Raw genomic sequence first — 21,983 nt, forward strand, 5'->3', positions numbered from 1 at the left:
CCCAGCTGCATCATTCACCTAAGTCTCTATGTAGACAGCTCCAGGTCAATAGAAGAATTCTTCCATTGACCTAGCTACCACCTCTCAGGGAGCTGGATTACCTATGCCGACAGGAGAACCCTCTTATAGGCATAGGTAGTGTAGCACTGTCGTGTTTCTACAGTAGATAAGCCTCAGACACTCTGGTTTCCTTCTCCCAACCTGAAGCAGAGCTGTGTGTAGCACAAAAGCTTGTCCCTTCCACCAACGGAAGTTGGTCCTGTGACGGGTTGGATCACAGAAACCCCCTTGGGAACTGCCACCTGATGTACCAAGACTACCCTTGCTCCTGTTTTCCCTGCCAGCTCAGGACTCCAGCACCCTGTCTTGCTGAGCCAGACACTCCCGTCTGCTCCAACACAGACCCAGGGTCTGAATCACTTGCCCCAAAACTGCAAGTTTCCCTGAAAACAGCTCACAGAAGTGTGCTTGTCTTTAGCACTCAGATGCCCAACTCCCAATGGGGTCTAAACCCAAATAAATCCGTTTTACCCTGCATAAAGCTTATGCAGGGCAAACTCACAAATTGTTCACCCTCTATAACACTGATAGGGAGATATGCACAGTTGTTTGCTCCCCCAGGTATTAATACATACTCTGAGTTAATTAATAAAAGTGATTTTATTAGATATAGAAAGTAAGATTTAAGTGGTTCCAAGTAGTAACAGACAGAACAAAGTAAGTCACCAAACAAAATAAAATAAAATGCGCAAATCTATGTCTAATCAAACTGAATACAGATAATGTCACCCTCAGAGATGCTTCAGTAAGCTTTTTCTCAGACTGGACACCTTCCAGGCCTGGGCACAATTCTTTCCCTTGGTACAGCTCTTGTTGCAGCTCAGGTGATAGCTAGGGGATTCTTCATGATGGCTCCTCTCCCTCCTTGTTCTCTTCCACCCCTTTATATATCTTTTGCGTAAGGCGGGAACCCTTTGTCCCTCTGGGTTTCCACCCCCGCTCACTGGAGAAGCACCCAGGTTAAAGATGGATTCCAGGTCAGGTGACATGATCACATGTCACTGCAAGACTTCATTACCCACTTGCCAGCACACACATATACAGGAAGACTAACAGGTAAACACAGCCATCTGCAGACAATGGTTCTGGTTAATGGGAGTCATCCAGATTCCAAACCACTATTAATGGCCCACACTTTGCATAATTACGATAGGCCCTCAGAGTTATATTTCTAGTTTTAGATACAAGAGTGGTACATTTATACAAATAGGATGATCACACTCAGTAGATTATAAGCTTTGTAATGATACCTTACAAGAGACCTTTTGCATGAAGCATATTCCAGTTACATTATATTCACTTATCATATTTTTATAAAACTATTCCAGTTACATTATATTCACTTCTTATTATGTTTTTATAAAACCATATAGACTGCACAATGTGTCAGGTCCAATAAAAGATATTATTTCACTTAGCTTGTCTCATATCCTGGGATAAACACAGCCACAATACTGCAAACATAAAGTTATGGAAGTCTGGTAGTGTCTCCTTAGTCAATGTTGTTTTAAGGGCTTCTCTGTCTTATAATCCTTATTGTGACACCCACGCACCGTATCTTTAACCTTAGATCTGAGTGAATGATTTTGTTCTGTGCATAACATACATTAGGGGGAAACTTTTTCCAGAAAATTTCATAACTCTAGGAGAGCATTTTTACATATTAATTAATAAAAATTAGCACTTTTCAACATTTTGTTGCAATGCCTGATTTTTTTCATCCTCTTGTTTTCTCAGCATGACACATTTAACATCCCATATTGGCAGATGTATAGTTTAGTTTGCACACTTGGTCACAGCATTCTTTGTAAAGCTATTGCATTCGAGAAATAACCAAATTGTTGTGATTAAATGGATTTCTGTTATAGGAGCCAGTTTGTAAAGGTAAATGTATGAGTCAACTGGCATTCAGGCAGCTCTAAATTGTGCTTGGGAAGTGACTGACATACTGCTGAGTTCTGATCAGAGGTGCATAAAGATGACAAAAGCCTCCCTGGCACCTTCCCCCGCACTCCTCTGTCCCCAAGTTGCCCTTTACTGTCCTTAGCTGCAGCTATGAATTTGGGCTATATGTTTCAGTGAGAATTTTTCTGTTGGTCTGTTTTTTGTGACCTGCATGTAAAGGTTGATGTGAGAATTTATTTTTGTCACCGTAGGTTATTTCCATAATTCTTAATGTTTGCAGGGGTTTGGTTGTGATGTTTTGTGGTTCTTTTATAAAGAAGTGTTTTAATATCTTGTCTTAATTTGTACTTATTTAGCAACCTTAACGGTAACCCTAAAAGGATTTTCTTTATTTGGGAATATACCACATATAAAAATACACTTTACTAACCTATATAGCATTCCTTATAGCATCCACTGTCAAAGGGTAAAGACACTGCAGGTGTGTATTTAGTGTGAAACTCTGTTCTTTCAGAAAACCATGAAATTTGTCTTTGTAATCTTTTGCAAACTAAATAATAATACTTGGTATCTAGAGTTATCCTGATAATGTGTTGTTTTTATTTACTAATAAATAATATTATAGCATTGGTGTTTGCCTGCCATGCATAAAGGGCCAGATCCTGCAACCTTTACATAAAAAAAGAAGAGTAAACAACAATTGACTGGTTGTATTCTATCTTATGTATCTGTTTATTGGTAAGTCTTTATCCACTATGGTAGCTAGAATAGATGAGTCCTGGAATTCATCTTTATATAACTTGCTGTCCATTTGAAAATTATGAAAGCACAATCCTACCTAATCCTGGATCTAATTATCATGCACCTTTATGTGTGGTCATATTATATTTTCTAAGTCATGGAGTTCTGAAAATAATTAGGAGACATTTTATGCAAAATGTGATAATAGAATAAAAAATTAGGAGTGTGACTGAAAATGAGCATATATGTTGTATAATAAAATCTTCACATAAACATTTTTTACTTTAATCGCCTGCTTCATTTAAAAAATAGAAACCCCCCCCCCCCCTTATCCAAAGTGGTTTAGCTTGCAGATTATTTCAGTGCAGCAGAGAGCTTTTTCTTTCCTTATAAGAACTGGTACCATCAATTAACCAGGAGACTTTACCCATGGATCCAAAGCTAAATGATATGATATTTCAATTATTCTTAGTTTCAAGATTGATTTCCATAATAGCTGTGTGTTGTTACAAATACTGACTTTTAGCACATGATGACTGAAAGGTAAAAGTAATAATGGTACAAATTCAGTGCTTTTAACACTTAAATATTTAATGTTGTAAATGGTTTTCCTGTTGTCATTCAACATGTGTTTAGGTAGGGCTGTGCATTTGAATTTCTGCCTACATCTATATAAACCCAAATGTGTTGATATTTGTGTAGATCCCAATAACAAAATAGTCATATTTATGTAGTGCCTTTCATCTCCAAAGCACTGTTCTCCAATTGTTTAATATTCATAACATCCCATGAGGTATGTAACTATGGATTATTAAGCATGACTCTAAATATTATGTAACTTTTTGTATTTATGGGCTCTTTTTTCTTCTCAATTTTAAAGGGGCCAAAATAATAGGACATCTAGCCTTTCTATCATAGTTTCATCATCCAGGGACTGAAATAGTCTGAGAAGACCCAAACCCACTTGGCTTTTTCTTCTCTATTCTATAAGGCTGTATCGAGGAGTTGAAAAAATTCAAACAAAAAAAATACAAAATTTGAAATAAAAATACTAAAACTCATGCATTTCCTCCATGTTGTCAATGTGTGAATATCAACATTATTAGTAGAAGGTCATTTCTTACCTTAATGTGGTTTCTCTAAGTCCTTTTATAACCCAGGATATGGGCTCAGTTCATGTGTAGAAATCAGATACTCCTCTGTTCAAAATGATACTTTACACAAAAGCTTTGATATTGGGCATCCAAAACTTTTGGCAAGAATGTCTATGAAATATCCCGTTAAAGTTCCTTCTGCCAAGTAATAATGCAAAAGGTGGTTCTGGGAACAGTTTTTGTTACTGAGGAATGACATCACAAACTTGATTTTAATCAGATGCTAAATATCTGAGAGATGATTTTGGTATTAAGGCATATTAGCTAAACATAGCCTTCTGTTGTGATTGGCCTCACCGACTATTGCATGAGCAAAACCCCTGAAGTTTTTAATTCATTTTCATTAGAAAGGGCAACATCAAATTAGGACAGGTAAAATTACTGCAGAACTCTACATAGCATAAGATCTGTATGAACAAGAAGTCCTCCTCTGCTCAGGAAAGCTGTACAAGCTGGGTGTATATAAAATTACAGCCACAATACAACTCAGTTTAGGTTCTCCAGTTTCAGGAACATTCCAGGTCCCATTGAAGTCAATACTAAAATGCCCAATGATTTCACTGGCCAGGATGTCACAATTCTGGTTTAAATAGCTAATGAGAGATACACTATGCCATCCTTCCCCATGTAACTTTTTTTTTTTGCATTTATGATTGCTTGGTAATGGGGCAATCAGCAGACTCCTGTATGTTTTCTCATTGATATGCTATACAAATACTCTATTTTGTCTTTGATAAGACTGTAACCTTCCTGTAATTTATCAGTGTTTGAGATGGAAAGAGGGACCAAACTAATGTGTTGCTTATAAGATTTATATGGCAGGATTATTAATATATAGATCAAGTCGCTTTTGTATGTTCTGCATCCAGTGCAGTATGCAAATCCCAATGGCGCTCCTATTCTTGCTTCTCTCTTTATTATGCTGGGTCCTGTTTATCCCTTTGAAGTCAATAGGAGTTATATATGCCACTGATGAGACAGTCAGGCTTATAAAGTTTTAGGTTGGAACCTTAGCCGTGCTGAATCCAGCATGGGTTGGTGCTAAACTTGTCTCATAATTCTGAACCTGCCAGATGCATACTTAATTTTTTCCCCAAGGAATCTTTTGGAGTACCATCAGTTTAGCCATACTCTAAAATGTATTCTCCTGCCATGTTGGATACACAGCAGGACTGTGTGCTGCATGGGAACTGAAAATGACCAGTTCAGTATTTGGGGTTGGGAAGGAATTTTCCCCTGGGTCAGATTGGCAGAGACCCTGGGGGTTTTTTGCCTTCCTCTGCAGCACGGGCATGAGTCACTTGCAGGTTTAAACTACTGTAAATGGTTGATTCTCTGTAACTTGGTCTTTAAATCATGATCTGAGGACTTCAGTAAGTCAGCAAGAGATTGGGGGTCTATTATAGGAGTGGGTGGGTGAGGTTCTGTGGCCTGAAATTTGCAGGTCAGACTAGATTATCATGATGGTCCCTTCTGGCCTTAAAAGTCTATGATGTGTTAGCATGAATCATTGTTTGAACTGGAGTCTGAGAGCCCCTGGGCTGCCTGCCAGCGGCTCAGACTCCCTCTCCCTCCCAGCGCAGCGGCCGCTCCATCCCATGTGATTCCTGTCATTGCTGGCGGGGGCACCGGCGGCTGGGCAGAGCTCCGCAGCTCTGCTTACGGCATGTGGCACGAGCCTGGCGACGGCGACGGGCGCGACTCAGCAGGGCTTCTGGAGAAAGGGGTGGCTACCTCCTGGCTCAGCCTACATGGTCAGCCCAGCGGGGGGCACGGAGAAGAAAAGAGCCTCAGGCGGCAGTCTGGTGGAGTGGAGGAAGAAAGAGGACCCCGACGCCCCTGCGTTGGGCAAGGTAAGCGCTTCCTCACACAGCTTGGCCTCAGGCGCCTGTGCTCCTGCCCCCTTGGTCCTTGGCTGGTCCCTGCTCCTGCTCCCTTTGTGTGTGGGTGGCTGGAGAGGACGACAGCCTGCAGAGCTGAGCTGCCCCAGTGCCCCCCTCTGCCTGCTCCAGCCTCTGTCATGCCCGGTATCTGAGTTCACGGCCGCCCGGGGGAGGGGGGGGGCAAGTGAGGCAATTTGCCCCAGGCCCTGCAGGGGCCCCCACGAGTATGTTGGAGGCTCCCCCTGCCCCACGTGTATGTCAGAGGCTCTTGGGAGAGGGGGTAAGGGGCCGGGGCCAGGCACCCCCCGATCCCATCCCCCACACAGCCCTGACCCCCAGCTCCGAGCCCAGCCCCTCTGAGCCGGGCACCCCCTGAACCCATCTCCCCACATCTCTGAGCCCAGCCCGTGAGCTGGGCACCCCCGAACCCAGAGCCCAGCACCCCACCCAGCCCTGGGCAACAGCAGCACCACCCCCAGGCAGCGACAGCCCATTGGTACCAGCCATCACCATCGCCCAGTAACAGCCCATTATGTAATTGCAACTGTATACATACCATTACAGCTTTTAATGTTTTTAAATAATGTATTTAGTGTATTTTCAAATTATTACAAATTAATTTTTGAATGTATTTCACTAGTTATTTTTTACATTTCCAAATACATGTTAATATAGTATTGCAACTTTTTTTTATGGAAGGGGCCCCCGAAATTGCTTTGCCCCAGCCCCCTGAATCCTCTGGGCGGCCCTGTTTGAGTTTTAAACCCTGCTGCTGTGTTACGCCTGCATAAATTATAACATGTTACTCTGTGACCGTGTATTGTGTATAATGTATGTGATTTATTTTGGGGCGGGGGGTGTGCGAGGTGAAAGTTTCGCCTAGGGCACAAAATATCCTTGCACCGGCTCTGCTCCTAGGCAGGAGAAACTTGCAATTGCTCTCATTAAACCAAGGATAGGGCTGCTAAGTGTCACACCCCTCACAGATCTGTCAAGCGCAGAGCTCTCAGGTGTGCCAGATTTGACAGGACATTCTGTATTTCAGCTGAGTCAACCATCTGTAGAGTTGTTATGGAGGTTTGCAAGGCAATTGCGACTGTGAAGGTTGCTAATGTCTCTGAAATAATAGCAGTCTTTGAGTGAATGGGCTTCCCAAACTGTACTGGTGCCACTGATGGCACACACATGCCCATTGTCTAAACCACTCCCCAAGGTGTACATGAATATGTAAACTGTTGATTGATCTTCCTGCTGGAGTTGTCAGTCCTGCTCCCTCATGGCATGGTCGCAATGTTCTCTTTAATTTTTCCCATGCATGTGCAGAATGAATTTTATTTGCACCAATATGGAGGTGATGTGTGGCGAGGGGCCGCGGGGTTTGGAGTATGGGAGGGGGCTCAGGGCTGGGGCAGAGGGTTGGGGTGTGTGTGGGGGGGTGAGGACTCTGGCTGGGGATGCAGGCTTGGGGGTGGGGCCAGGGATGAGGAGTTCAGGATTTGGGAGGGAGCCAGGAGCGGTGCCAGGGTTTTTGGCGCCCTAAGAGGGGGTCCTTCCGCGCTCCCGGTCTTCAGGGCACTTCGGCAGCGGGTCCTGGAGTGAGTGAAGGACCCGCCGCAGAATTGCCGCCGAAGACCTGGAGCGCAGAAGGACCCCCCACCGCTGAATTGCCGCCCCCCCAAATCCTGGTGCCCTAGGCGACCGCCTAGGTCGCCTAAATGGAAGTGCTGGCCCTGGAGGGAGCTCAGAGCTGAGGCCGAGGATTGGGACACAAGAGGGTGAGGGCTCAGGCTGGGGCTGAGGGGTTCAGGGTGTGGGTGGGGGCTCCAGCTGGGAGTGTGGGCTCTGGGGTGGGGCTGGGGATGAGAGGGTTTGGGGTGCAGGCTGCCCTGGGGCTGCAGCCAGGAGAGAGGACTCCCTCCAGCCCTCTCTCACTGCAGCAGCGCCGGGGCTGAGGGGGAAGGGGGCCAGAGCCACGGGAGAGGCCCTTGATAGGTTGCTGTGCGGCTGTGCAGCTTAGAGGGAACTTAGGTCATGGGCAATATATTTGGCTACCGTTCTCTCATCCCTCTCCAACATCCTCTCAGTTGCAGCTGCTTCTGTTGGTCCTGTTCCAGCATCTCCTTCTACATTTCCAAGAACTATTATGATCTGCTGGTAAAGTCCCTCTGCATCTCCTGGAGCGGTTTGTCTCAGGCCCTCCTTTTCCCTTGGAGGTTGGGGGGCCCTCTTGCTGACAGTCCATGACATCCTGGGGGACAGCCTCACCTCCACCGGAGAGAAGGCTCTGAAATGAAGTGCAACATTCCATTGCTTTTCTGTCTGGGGGGAAAAATGAAAAACTTCTCTCCTTTAACTTTCTGCCTCACACCGAAGAGAGTATTTCTCTGCTCAGAAACTGCTGTTTCCCAGTTCCTCCTGACTAAAACAATGGTGAATGCTTTACACTATATTTATGTATACACTTCCCCAACCCCATGGAAGCCAATTTTATTGTTAGATATATCTCTATAAATAAACTGGCTTTTATGGGTTGGGGATGTGTATGGTACCTCTCCCAGCTTTGGGCTCTCTAGCTGGACTGGCTCAGGTTAATTGACTAGCTTTCCCCTGACTTGGGGCAGGGGGAGGAGAATGACTTGCCAGATGTGAGGGGCTCTTCTGAGAAGGGGGGGGGGGGAGGTGACATGAGAGAGACTGTGGGGAAGGGTTGCCTGTGCAGTGGAGTGAGAGAGCAGATGCCCCCAGGAGGGGTGGGTGGGGCGCTGGAATGATTTATAGAATGGGGATACTGAGAGCCACTGCCCCTAACTGTAAACCCGGTAGATCATAGACACACAGGCCTGGAACGGAGCTTGAGAGGGCAGCTACTCCAGACCCCTGCTCTCAGGGCAGGGCTGAGTATTCCCTAGACCGTCCCTGGCAGGTGTCTGTCTAACCTGCTCTTAACAATCTCCAGTGATGGAGATTCCACCTGGCCCCTAGTTCCAGCACCTCTGTTGCTGGGACTGGAGCGTACAGGGCTGCGCTTGGCACGGCTCGGGCCCCACACAGCCCTGCAGCGTCTGGCCGTATGACGCTGGTGTCGGCGCTATAGGGAGGCTCGGTCCCGTCCCCTGAGGTTTTCTCACGCAAGTTGACCCCCCCACCCCCAGCTGTGCCTTTCCCGCCTGCTGGCTCCCAGCCAGCTCCGCTCTGCCGTGACCCACGGGCCCGCCCTGCGCAGAGCCAGCACCTGAGCCGCGGGGAGCCCGGGAGTGCTGGGCCAGGTGGCTTTGCCCACGCGGAGGCAGCCGGAGCCTGTGGCTGGGAGAGCCCATTGCTCAGCGCGGGGGGGCGGCAGCCGCAGGCGGGGGGGGGGGGGAGGAGGCAGGGAGCAGGGGAGGGGGCAGAGCAGCCGCCGCCTGGGTACGCAGGGAGCCGGGCAAACATGGTCGCTGCTCACGCTTCCCATTCGTCCTCCTCCAGCGAGTGGATCGCTTGCCTGGATAAAAGGTACCAGCATCTTCTCGGGAGCGGCGGCAGGAGGGCTGGAGCCGACGTGCGGGGGGGGGGGGGGGAGGGGGCGCTGTGCCTGCGGCCCCAGCTCCCCCCGATAAGCCCGGCTTACATAAGCAGCGTGCTGGTCGTAGGCAACCTGCCTGGGGGGAGCAGTGGGGCCGCTCGGGGGCTGAAAATGCCCATAGGAGGGGTACATGCACCGGCAGGAGAGGGGGTTTAGTGCTATTGTAAGAGCCCAGCGGGTCTCGTTGCCGTGGGATTCTGGTGCCTTGGAAATATTGCACGTGGTGGAGGTGAAATGTATCAAAGAACCGCCCTCCTCCCCCCGGTTCCTGATGGGTGTTGGTTTAGGGCTGCTGCTGGCTTTGCATAGGTTGCCGATAGGTGCAGGAGGCAGAGGAATCAGTAAGCAGCACACAAGCATACGTCCAGCACGGATGATAAAACTACTGTGGGCATTATGGGAGAGGTTAAATCCTGCATTGATGGGGAATGGGACTGTGGTCTAGATCTTTTCTAGCTCTAACTTCTCGGATCCTAAATAACATCAGGGTTGGTGCACTCTGGGTTAATAGCTCCAGTGGATGCTTTGAATGACTGCATATTGGGATTACAGCATAAACCTTCTTGTGAAGCTTTCAGTTAATAGACTGTAATGGTCTAAAAGTCAGTTCCAGCTACTTGCCTTTTGAATGCCTAGGATAGGTGAAACCCATCCATTCGGTTTGTTGGGTTCATAGGCCCTGTTCCACATCTAGATGTAGGTTTGCATGAAGGAACCCCATCAAGATCATCCTTCTCTCCCCACAGATCTCCCTTCCATCATCCATGTGGGGGGAGAAAAGGAGACCCCCATTCTGCTACCCCTTCACCAGGATGAAAAAAAAAAAAAAAGATCCTCACCACCCTACACAGGCAGATGAAGGACCCTTGGCTTGTAGAGACTTGTTTAAATACAAGTTTTCTCTGCAGTCTCTTTAAAGAGCACATCAATGGACTGTAATTACTGACAGGATAATTTTCTGTTGGATCAGATTGTAGGCCTAGTAGTAAACATTAAAACGGTTAGTATTTATAGTTTAACATGGATTAAAAGGTGATATGTTAAAACTTTATAAAATGTAAATAAATAGTTATTAAAAAAACATTTTTGTATTTCACACTGGGTGTTGGTGGAGGGAAAAACGTAAGTCCTATGCTGTCAGCAGCTGTGTGATGTCTGATTATATGGTAGGTGTGGGACGTTATACATTCCTTACTATATTATCTTCAGATTTAATTGATCGGATTACACTGCAAGCTTTAAAGATATCCAAGAGAATATACTGCACTTAACAATATAGCAGATTATTGAATGCTTTTGTCAGTAGGAGTCATTTGGGCTATATTTTGGTTGGCCTTTTGTGTGTGCGCAAGGAATCTTCTTGTTCCTTCTACCCTTGTGCAGGTGCAAGCCAGGGTGTCATTGGTATTAGAATCCCAAAGGAGAGATGGTTGGAGCACAAGTTGAGAGGATAGTAGAGCTCCCAGTCCAGTGTGGACTCCTCAGATCCCATAGAAGAATTCTGGCTGAAACAGCCTCCCTGAGCCCACCACACCTACACAGTGCAAGCTGTTACTCAAAAGTATAACTCTCTTAAAAAATAATATACAGTATCTGTGAAAATTAGAACTACTGAGACAGAAATACAGATAAAACTGGAGTAGGTTGGTCAGACATATAAAATTATGGGCTACTTAAACTGAAAGAACATAATAACATAAGAACGGCCGTACTGGGTGAGACCAAAGGTTTATCTAGCCCAGTATCCTGTCTACCAACAGTGGTCAATGCCAGGTGCTCCAGAGGGAGTGAACCTAACAGGTAATGATCAAGTGATCTCTCTCCTGCCATCCATCTCCACCCTCTGACAAACAGAGTCTAGGGACACCATTCCTTACCCATCGTGGCTAATAGCCATCAATGGACTTAACCTCCATGAATTTATCCAGTTCTCTTTTAAACGCTGTTATAGTCCTAGCCTTCACAACTCCTCAGGTAAGGAGTTCCACAAGTTGACTGTGCGCTGTGTGAAGAAGAACTTCCTTTTATTTGTTTTAAACCTGCTGCCTATTAATTTCATTTGGTGACCCCTAGTTCTTGTATTATGGGAATAAGTAAATAACTTTTCCTTATCTACTTTCTCTACATCACTCATAATTTTATATACCTCTATCATATCCCCCCTTAGTCTCCTCTTTTCCAAGCTGAAAAGTCCTAGCCTCTTTAATCTCTCCTCATATGGGACCCTCTCCAAACCCCTAATCATTTTAGTTGCCCTTCTTTGAACCTTTTCTAGTGCCAGTATATCTTTTTTGAGATGAGGAGACCACATCTGTACGCAGTATTCAAGATGTGGGCGTACCATCGATTTATATAAGGGCAATAATATATTATCCGTCTTATTCTCTATCCCCTTTTTAATGATTCCTAACATCCTGTTTGCTTTTTTGACTGCCTCTGCACACTGCGTGGACATCTTCAGAGAACTATCCACGATGACTCCAAGAACTTTTTCCTGATTTGTTTTAGCTAAATTAGCCCCCATCATATTGTATGTATAGTTGGGGTTATTTTTTCCAATGTGCATTACTTTACATTTATCCACATTAAATTTCATTTGCCATTTTGTTGCCCAATCACTTCAGTTTTGTGAGATCTTTTTGAAGTTCTTCACAGTCTGCTTTGGTCTTAACTATCTTGAGCAGTTTAGTATCATCTGCAAACTTTTCCCTTTTTACCCCTTTCTCCAGATCATTTATGAATAAGTTGAATAGGATTGGTCCTAGGAGAACACCACTTGGAGAACACCACTAGTTACCCATTCTGAGAATTTACCATTAATTCCTACCCTTTGTTCCCTGTCTTTTAACCAGTTCTCAGTCCATGAAAGGACCTTCCCTTTTATCCCATGACAACTTAAAGCATGGGCCTGATTCTCTACTCTGATATTAACAGCAAGGGGGAAGGAATGCAAGCCAAAATAGGGAAAGAATAGATTAAATAATATTGAAAAAAGTTAGATGTATTCAAATTGTCAGAGCCTTCTGAAAATCATCCTAGGGTACTTAAGGAACTAGCAGAATCAAGCTTGGAACAGTTAGCAGTTATCTTTGAGAACTCCTGGAGGATAGGTGAGGTCCCAGAAGACTGGGGAAGGACAAACTTAGGACCCACCTTTAAAAAGGGGAATTTATAGATGAGTCAGCCTAATTTTGAAAGCTGGAAAGATACTTGGGCAAATTATGAAACTATCGGTTTGTAAATACCTAGAGGATAATAGGGTTATAAGGACAAATCCATTCGGGCTATTGAAGAATAAATCAAGCCAAACCAACCTTATTTCCTTTTTGACAGGGTTACTGGCCTAGGGGATAGGGGAGAAGCAGTTGATGCAGTCCTGAATTACATTCTCGTAAGCAAACTACGGCAATGTGGTCTAGATGAAATTACTATAAAATGGGTGCACAACTAATTTCCCTCTAAGCTGCGTGGCTGCGCAGCAGGCTATCAAGGGCTGCGCAGGGGCAAGAGGCACCTTTCCTCTGGCCCTAGAGCTGCTGCGGCGAGAGAGGGCTGAGGGGTGTCCTCCCTACCCACCGCAGCCCCGGGGCAGCCTGCATGCCAAACCCCTCATCTCTGGCCACACCCCAGAGCCTTCATCTCCCAGCCAGACCCCTCACCCTCCACACCCCAACCTTCTGCCCTAGCTCTGAGCCCCCTCCCACACTTTAAACCCCCACCCCCACCACACATCCCCTCCATATTGGTGCACATAACAAAATTCTCCTACAAGTTTTTGTATATTGCCATTCCTGTTATCTGACTTGTGTCCATTTATCCTCTTGCGTAGTGACTGTCCAGTTTGGCCAGACTCCAGACTCTGTACATAGCAGAGGGGCATTGCTGGTACATGATGGCTGGTACATTGGTGGACATGCAGGTGAATGAACCGGTGATGTTGTAGCTGATCTGGTTAGGTCCTGTGATGGTGTTGCTGGTGTAGATATGTGGGCAGAGTTGGCATCAAGGTTTGTTGCACGGATTAGTTCCTGCGTTAGAGTTGTTATGGTGCGGTGAGTGGTTGCTGGTGAGAATATGCTTCAGGTTGGCGGGTTGTCTGTGGGCGAGGACTGGCCTGCTTCCCAAGGTCTGTGAAAGCGAGGGATCATTGTCCAGGATGGGTTGTAGATCACTGATGATGCGTTGGAGAGGTTTAAGCTGAGGACTGTAGGTGATGGCCAGTGGAGTTCTGTTGGTTTCTTTCTTGGGCTTGTCTTGAAGCAGGAGGCTTCTGGGTACATGTCTGGCTCTGTTGATTTGTTTCCTTATTTCCTTGTGTGGATATCGTAGTTTTGAGAATGCTTGGTGAAGATCTTGTAGGTGTTTGACAGTTGAACAGTTTAGGTTAAAACTGCTTTTTGAAATAATTGTTTGAGAAGTGCACTTTCTACAGAGGCAGTGTTATTTAGTGGATATGTCACAAACCTGTCTGAGGGGTTGGAGCAGATGCGGTTGTACCTCAGCGCTTGGCTGTAGACGATGGATCGTGTGCTGTGTCTGGGGTGGAAGCTGGAGGCATGAAGTTTTTTTGCTGTAAGATGGCTACCTTTACATACCGGTCGGTGGGTTTTTGGTATAGGGTGGTGTTAACGTGACCATCACTTATTTGTACTGTGGTGTCTAGGAAGTGGACCTCCCGTGTAGATTGTTCCAGGCTGAGGTTGATGGTGGGGTGGAAGCTGTTGAAATCCAGGAAAAACATGACAGAGAGACGACAAAAAAAAAAAAAAAGTCACAAAACCCTGTTGTGTTAAGAATTTTTCATTGTTACTGGACAGAATAGATCCTCAAGAGGAGGTGAACCCACATTCTTGTTGGGTACTGAAATAATTTATCTTTTAAGGAGCCTGATCCTGCTGTCATTGAAGTCAGTGAGAGTCTTGCCATTGACTTCTATGGGAGCAGAAGCAGGCCCACTCTCCTAGCATTTTTCCATATGTCTTATCTGCATACATCTCAGTAAAAGGTTGCTAAATCTGTTCAAATGTATTTAATGTATTCAGCCTATGGGCAGTCCTCCTGATTTCTTTTAACCCAATGTGTGTCGGTGAGAGAGAGAGAGTTCTATACTAACATTTCTTTTCAAATCTTTAATTTTAAACGAATATACAGTATGTGTTCAGGGCAGGCCGAGCATCTTTTACAGAATTCTATCAGTTCACAAAACCAGAGTACAGCTTTTATTCTGTGGGTTTTAATTTGATTCAGACATCAACTCTTTTTAATGATGTACAATGCTCACAACAATTAGATAACCCAGAGATTTCAGCTCTGTCATTATAATTCTGTGCTTTCCTACGTGTTCGATATAACCTGCAGTGCCTTAGCTGACTGGTATGTTTGACTGCAGGAGCAGATCACAGAGGAAATCATGTAACTTTGCTATCCTGGTGTGTCAAGAATGTAATGATCTTGGCTAAGCTGTTTATGAATTATTTAGATATGAATGGGTGTTTTGAGGGCATATTGTACATAGTTACTTTCTGTATCTTTTGTTACCCTGATAGACTTTAGGCCTACATTATTTAGATCTAACAAGAATAAAATACCACATGTGGAACACTGATCTTGCAGTCCTTAATCAGGCAACATTTTCATTTACAGGCAAGTCTCATCTTACGCGGGGGTTCCGTTCCGTGGTTAGCGCATAAAGGGAAAACTGCGTGTAGTGAAACACTCATTGAGTTCAATGGCGGGCAGAATTGCCCGCACTACAGATGCAGTTTTTATATTGTTGTTTTTCTTTTTTTTCCCCGTTTTTGCTGACCGCGCAAAGCTGAATTCGCGCATGTTAAATGCGCCTAAGATGCGACTTGCCTGTATTTCATTAGACTAAGACTGGACTATAGGGATCAGGCCAAACATTTGATTCAGGCTTTCCCATCTGGCTCATTATATTTATGTTTGGGACCTAGCCAGCTCTTTATACCATTAGTGAGAATTGCAAACAGGAGTAGCGCTGATAGTGATTGTGCAGACAAACTAAAGTGGAGAGCTGGGATTTTGAAAGGGGAATACATGGTGTTAGAAAGAAGGTAGTAGGAAGAAGAATGATCTCACTGATTGCCATCCTGGGCAATGTATCATTGCCTCAAGGAAGTAAGAACTTGATTGACTTGTACTTAACCTGCCTGATCTATCTATACTATTGCTTATGACAACCATGTTTTATTTCTTTTAAAAATATATATTTTATAAGACTATAAGGAAGCACTTTGCTTTCTGTGTATTTGTCTCTAATCCAGTTTTATATTTATAATAATTCCTTGGAAGCAACATCACCATGTTTCGCCCAGTGTTTTCTAGTTTCTTGTTTAATACTCAGTCTTCTGACAGTGATAAATAAAAACAACTTTTCCTGTCTGTCACCTGACTAAGGCCATTTTACAACAACGGTAATTAATATTAATATAGGCATACTTTAATGTTATAGCCTCTTTGCATTTTATAAGGTGCTGTGCTTGAAAATACCCATACCAAAGGCAGGAGTAGCAAGGTACTTCAGGTTTGTTTTTTGTAATCACAAGATTAGGACTTTCATTTGCATCATCTTCCATTTTTGCACATACAGGATTACTAGGCTTCCTTTCTACCTTCCCTTCTTTACGCACCTACATAGGCAAAGTGAGTGCACAAGCATTATGTGCCTTATGCATCTATTTAGGGCCCACGAGTGCACTAGCAAATGATGTGTGGTGTCTTCTCCTGCAACACCAGGGTTTTTCTTTTCTGAATACATCTGGAAACCTGTCTGCACTGGATGCATCTGCAGTTGTCTGTGTTGCTCCTTGCATATTGATAGGATTTGACCATTGAAGTCTTGTATTCCAAGCAAAAATCCACATAATTTTATGTCATCTTGTTTGCTATTGCTCTCACCTTTCCCTTTGTCCTTGATACCGACGGCCTGGTTGTCTTTTATAGTAAGGTTTGTTTTACGCTGCCCTCGCAAACATGTTGGCATTGTCAGAGCAATATAAAGGGTAGAGTTGGCTGGAACATGAACTTTATTCCTATTAATAAATTATTTTTTGGACTGTCAAAAACAAAATATTTTTTTTTTCATATTTTTGGGTTTTTTAAAAAATCCCAAATACTTGCATTTTTTCATTGAAAATGAAAAAAGTGACAAATTTCAGTTTTGATTAAACCACATTTTCCAACAAATTGTAATTGGAAAGGTTTAACCAAATCTAGTTAAGGAGTCTTAGCAGAACTGAAAGTTGTGTCCTCAAAAACAAAGTGGCCATCAATGATCTTTATTTTTCACTATTCTAGATGACATTATTTTTGTAATCATAGGAATGCAGGGCTGGAAGGGATCTCAAGAGGTAATCTAGTCTGTCCCCCATACTGAGCAATACCAAGTATTCCTAGACCATCCTTGACAGGTGTTTGTCCAACCTGTTCTTAAAAACCTCCAAGAATGGGGATTCCAGAGAAAGGTTAACTGTTTTTTCAAGATCACACAGCAAGTCAGTGGCAGAGACAGGAAGAAAAGCCATGTCCCTCAGCAATCAGGTTTGTGCCATCTCCACGAGCTATAGAAAGTGCACTTCTCAAACAATTACTTCAGAAAGTGGTTCTGTTCAACTGCCAAACACCTATTGCTAAATTATTTTAAATGAGCAACAGGGACAAAATAAAATACCAGCCCAGCTGCCAATAAGAAACATACATAATAGCTGATATAAATTGGAAATCTACTACCCAAAATGCAAATTGGACACCGTAGGCCTGAATAAAGACTGGGAGTGGATGGGTCACTACAAAAACTAATTTCCCCTTGCTGATACTCACACGTTCTTGTCAACTGTTTGAAATGGGCCACCTTGATTACATTGAACTCATTAGCACTACAAAAGTGATTTTTCCTCCCTTCTTGTCACCTGTTGAGAATAGCCCACTTCTACCTTAATTGAATTGGCTCGTTAGCACTGACACCCTCCCCACTTGGTAAGGCAACTCCCATCTTTTCATATGCTTTGTATTTATACCTCTCTACTGTATTTTCCACTCCATGCATCTGTTGAAGTGGGTTTTAGCCCACGAAAACTTATGCCCAAATAAATTTGTTAGTCTCTAAGGTGCCACAAGGACTCCTCGTTGTTTTTGCTGAAACAGACTAACCCGGCTACCACTCTGAAACCTACCCAAAATATGTATTTCCTAGAAGCTACCATTCCCTACCCACGTTTATTCTTCATGCATTGAAATAAAATTCAGGCTATCAGGTTTAGTCAAACTTGAAATTTGTACTTCATAAACTATTACATTTAAATTACTTGATAAATGTCAGACTGTTCATTTAAAAATACTGGCCCTGATTCTCAACTTCCTGACACCAATGGCAGTGTAGTGCATTGACTTCAATGGACGTCTAAGCACACTATAGAATCACAGATATGTAGGGTTGAAAGGTGTGACGGGTTGGATCACAGAAACCCCCCTTGGGAGCTGCCACCCGATGTGCCAAGACTACCCCTGCTTCCGTTTTCCCTGCCAGCTCAGGACTCCAGCACCCTGTCTTGCTGAGCCAGACACTCCCATCTGGCTCCAACACAGACCCAGGGTCCGAATCACTTGTCCCAAAGCTGCAAGTTTACCTGAAAACAGCTCACAGTAGTGTGCTTGTCTTTAGTATTCCGATGCCCAACTCCCAATGGGGTCTAAACCCAGATAAATCCGTTTTACCCTGTATAAAGCTTATGCAGGGCAAACTCATAAATTGTTCGCCCTCTATAACACTGATAGAGAGATATGCACAGTTGTTTGCTCCCCCAGGTATTAATACATACTCTGAGTGAATTACTAAATAGAAAGTGATTTTATTAAATACAGATAGTAGGATTTAAGTGGTTCAAAGTAGTAACAGACAGAACAAAGTAAGTCACCAAGCAAAATAAAATAAAATGCGCAAATCTATGTCTAATCAAACTAAATACAGATAATCTCACCCTCCTAGATGTTTCAGTAAGTTTTTCTCAGACTGGACACCTTCCAGGCCTGGGCACAATTCTTTCCCCTGGTGCAGCTCTTGTTGCAGCTCAGGTGATAGCTAGGGGATTCTTCATGATGGCTCCTCCCTCTCTCTGTTCTCTTCCCCCCTTTATATATCTTTTGCATAAGGCGGGAACTCTTTGTCTCTCTGGGTTTCCACCCCCACCTCACTGGAAAAGCACCAGGTTAAAGATGGATTCCAGTTCAGGTGACATGATCACATGTCACTGCAAGACTTCATTACTCACTTGCCAGCACACACATATACAGGAAGACTCACAGGTAAATACAGCCATCTGCAGACAATGGGAGTCATCAAGATTCCAAACCATCATTAATGGTCCACACTTTACACAATTACAATAGGCCCTCAGAGTTACATTTTATATTTCTAGTTTTGGATACAAGAGTGGTACATTTATACAAATCAGATGATCATACTCAGTAGATTATAAGCTCTGTAATGATACCTTACAAGAGACCTTTTGCATGAAGCATATCCCAGTTACGTTACATTCACTTATTACCGTATTTTCTCTAAAACCATCTCAGTTACATTATATTGACTTATTATCAAGTTTTTATAAAACCATATAGACTGCACAACGTCACAAAAGGGACCTCGGGACGTTTTCGCGTCTAGCCCCCTGCAGTGAGGCCAGACAAAGTAAACCTAGACCTTCCCTGACAGGTGTTTGTCCAACCTGTTCTTAAAAACGTCCAATGGTGAGGATTCCACAACCTTCCTTGGAAACCTATTCCAGTACTTAACACCTTCTTTTATCTCCCTTGCTTCAGAATATGCTGATTACTTCTTGTCTGACCTTCTGTGACTATCGAGAACAATTGATCACCATCCTTTTTTACATATGGTAAAACACCATCCTTAACATATTTGAAAACCGTTATTGGGTCCCCTCACAGCTTCTTTTCTCAAGACTAAACATGTCCAGTTTTTTAAACCTTTCCTCATAGGTCAGGTTTTTTTAAACCTTTTATTATTTTTGTTGCTCTCCTCTGGATTCTTTCCAGTTTGTCCACATCTTTTCAAAAGTGTGGTGCCCAGAATTGGACATAGTACTCAGCTGAGGTCTCACCAGTGCCAACTAGAGTGGGACAATTACCTCCTGTGTCTTACATGTTGACATTCTTGTTAATACACCCCAGAATACTAGCCTATTTTGCAACCGAATTACATTGTTAACTGCTGTTCAGTTTGTGGTACACTATAAGCTCCAGGTCCTTTTCAGCCGTACTACTACCTAGGTAGTTGTTCCCCATTTTGTATTTGTGCATTTGATTTTTCCTCATCTTCATTTCATCTTGTTGATTTCAGACCAATTCTCCAATTTATTAAGGTCATTTTGAATTCTTATCCTGTCATCCAGTGTGCTTGCAACCCCTCCCAGCTTGGTGTCATCTGCAAATGTTATAAGTGTACTTTCTACTCCATTATCCAAGTCATTAATGAAAATATTGAAGAGCACTGGACCATGCAAGACCCTTGCGGGACTCCATAAGATAAATCCTCCCAGTTTGACAACAAACTATTCATAACTACCTTGAGTATTTTCTTTCAACCTGTTATGCACCCATCGTATAATAATTTTATCTAGACCACATTTCCCTAGTTTGCTTATGAGAATGTTATTTAGGACTGATACAAAATGCAAGTTGTAATTTTCTCTTTGTTTTTGCATCTTGATACTTATTGTACATTACAGCTCATTTTGTGTTACTCCCTTTATTCTGTTATCATTCTAACTGTATTTTGCATTATAGCAACTCTTAGTATTCTTACTAATTTTTTCAATAGAGTTAATGCACATTAACATTAATGGCTTTAGTGGATGATCTTTGAATTAAACAGCTGTCAAAATTTATATATGGCAATGTAATCTTCCAGAAGTGATCTCATAGTTTCTGTAAAGTTAAAATATTTATTAACTCCAGCATTAAGCTGGACTATATATGGATGCAAGTGCAATGAGGATAAAGCTCTGTTCATGGATTCTCATGGCTAGAGTTTATATCGGGATATTTTTGTCACTAAATCATATTGTTCTGTTGTACATTTCAAACAATGTTTATCTCCACTAGTCTTCACATTAAAGTCCTCAAAATGTCTCTTACATTAAATGGCACATTTGCTTTATAATATTATCTAGCTCCACTCCGATCAGAAGGAATGGTAACTGTCTTTGCAAGCTCCAGTTCACATTTATGAGAGCTCGTGTTTAATTCAATGACATTTGATCTGTATTTTAGTTCTAAAGTGTGCATTATGTGGAAAGGATATTTTCACAAATGAAACAGATAAGTTTCCTTATAATTTTAATCTCTCTTTAATTGGAGTATATTTGTGTTTTTCTTAAAGGTAATCTTATTATGAAAAAATAAAACAGATTTATATTTTCCTGTGCTTGAAACTCTTTTCCTGTAACTGCTGCACTATTCAAATAATGAATTTCTACCTGGAGATAAATCTCTATGAATGTCATTACTCAACAAGTCTATTTTTCTCTCACAATTGTTACAGCTTGAATGCTGACCTTTGTGTTGGAAGAAAATTCTGTTTGTTGTTCAGCAGAATTGCCTGAGTGTATACAGTGTTTGTTTCTATGCCAAATGTTTTTTCAAGGGACACTGCTAAGTAGTTGGAGCTTAAAATGAGTGTGTTTAAGTTTTGCAATGTTAAAGGTGTTTGATACAAAATATTGTTTTTTATCGTACTATTCCCATTCAGTGTTGCAAATCCCAACACTTGAGTCCCGTGCTAGTGCTGATAAATCATTAAGTGAAAGTGGCTATAAAGAGACCCGTCTTGCTTTACTTATCTCATTGAGTCAAATGGAAAACATAAGTAAACAAACAGCATACATGGAAAAGAGTGTTTTTTTCAGAAAGACAGTCTCTGCTATGAGATGCTTACATCTAAACAACTGAGCATACTGGTGATTCCAATTCTCATGAGTTTATTGCAATTCTTGTGATATTTCATGTTTTTCATAAAATTAGAGCTCCTGGAGTCATGTGATGGATGATAATCTTAGGGTGTTTTTTTTGTTTTGTTTTTTTGTTTCCTGGTGATGCGGGGAAGGGAAAAGCTTGAAAACATGAACCCTAAAGACTCCCCTCCCCCCGCGCTTTGTTATTTTAAGAACATCTGATGATTTTGGGAGGCCAAACTCAGCACTTTTTTTAGTGCTTGGGATTGGCAGTACTGCCACACTAGGTGCTGTGCACCTCCTGGGAGAGGCTGAGTGCCCTCCATTATGTTAAAGTTAACACCATCTCCTGACATGACATCATATTTCAAGTCCCTTCTTTCATTCTGTCCTCGTATACCTCCCTCTCCCAGAGCATTTATATATCCGAGAGCCAAAGGGAAAAATTAGCAGCCAGTCAATGAGCCCCAAAACTGTCTGGAAGAGAAACGTGCTTCATTGTTCTCCTACTCCCATGTGATGTAGGGGACGGAGAGCTTTCTCCTACTGCTGAGATTCTGCTGCTGTTTCCTCCTTCCCTTCTCCCTGCCAGAAGGTGGTGGAAGTGGGTACGCAGGGCACAGAGAGCCGCATCTGGTAGAAAAGACTACCTTTTTGCAGCTACTTCAAAACAAAATACACCTCTACCCCG

The 21,983-nt window shown here is 43.2% G+C and overlaps 1 protein-coding gene across 4 annotated transcripts in view; it reads left to right on the forward strand.

The window, feature by feature from the left end:
- RAPGEF4 (Rap guanine nucleotide exchange factor 4) overlaps positions 1–21,983 on the forward strand; it is a 299,132-nt gene that overhangs the window by 77,880 nt on the left and 199,269 nt on the right. For 2 of the 4 annotated variants that reach the window (XM_008178407.3, XM_008178408.3), the window contains exon 1: positions 9,084–9,235. The exons of 1 other annotated variant lie outside the window; for it this stretch is intronic. In XM_008178407.3, coding sequence (XP_008176629.2) covers positions 9,171–9,235 — 65 coding nt within the window. In that variant the 5' untranslated portion in view covers positions 9,084–9,170. Of the gene's footprint in view, positions 1–5,493; positions 5,714–9,083; positions 9,236–21,983 lie in introns of those variants that run through there. One more of the 4 variants, XM_065561832.1, reaches the window with a different exon arrangement.

This window comes from Chrysemys picta, chromosome 11 (assembly GCF_011386835.1).
Source record: "Chrysemys picta bellii isolate R12L10 chromosome 11, ASM1138683v2, whole genome shotgun sequence".
Lineage (NCBI taxonomy): Eukaryota > Metazoa > Chordata > Testudines > Emydidae > Chrysemys > Chrysemys picta.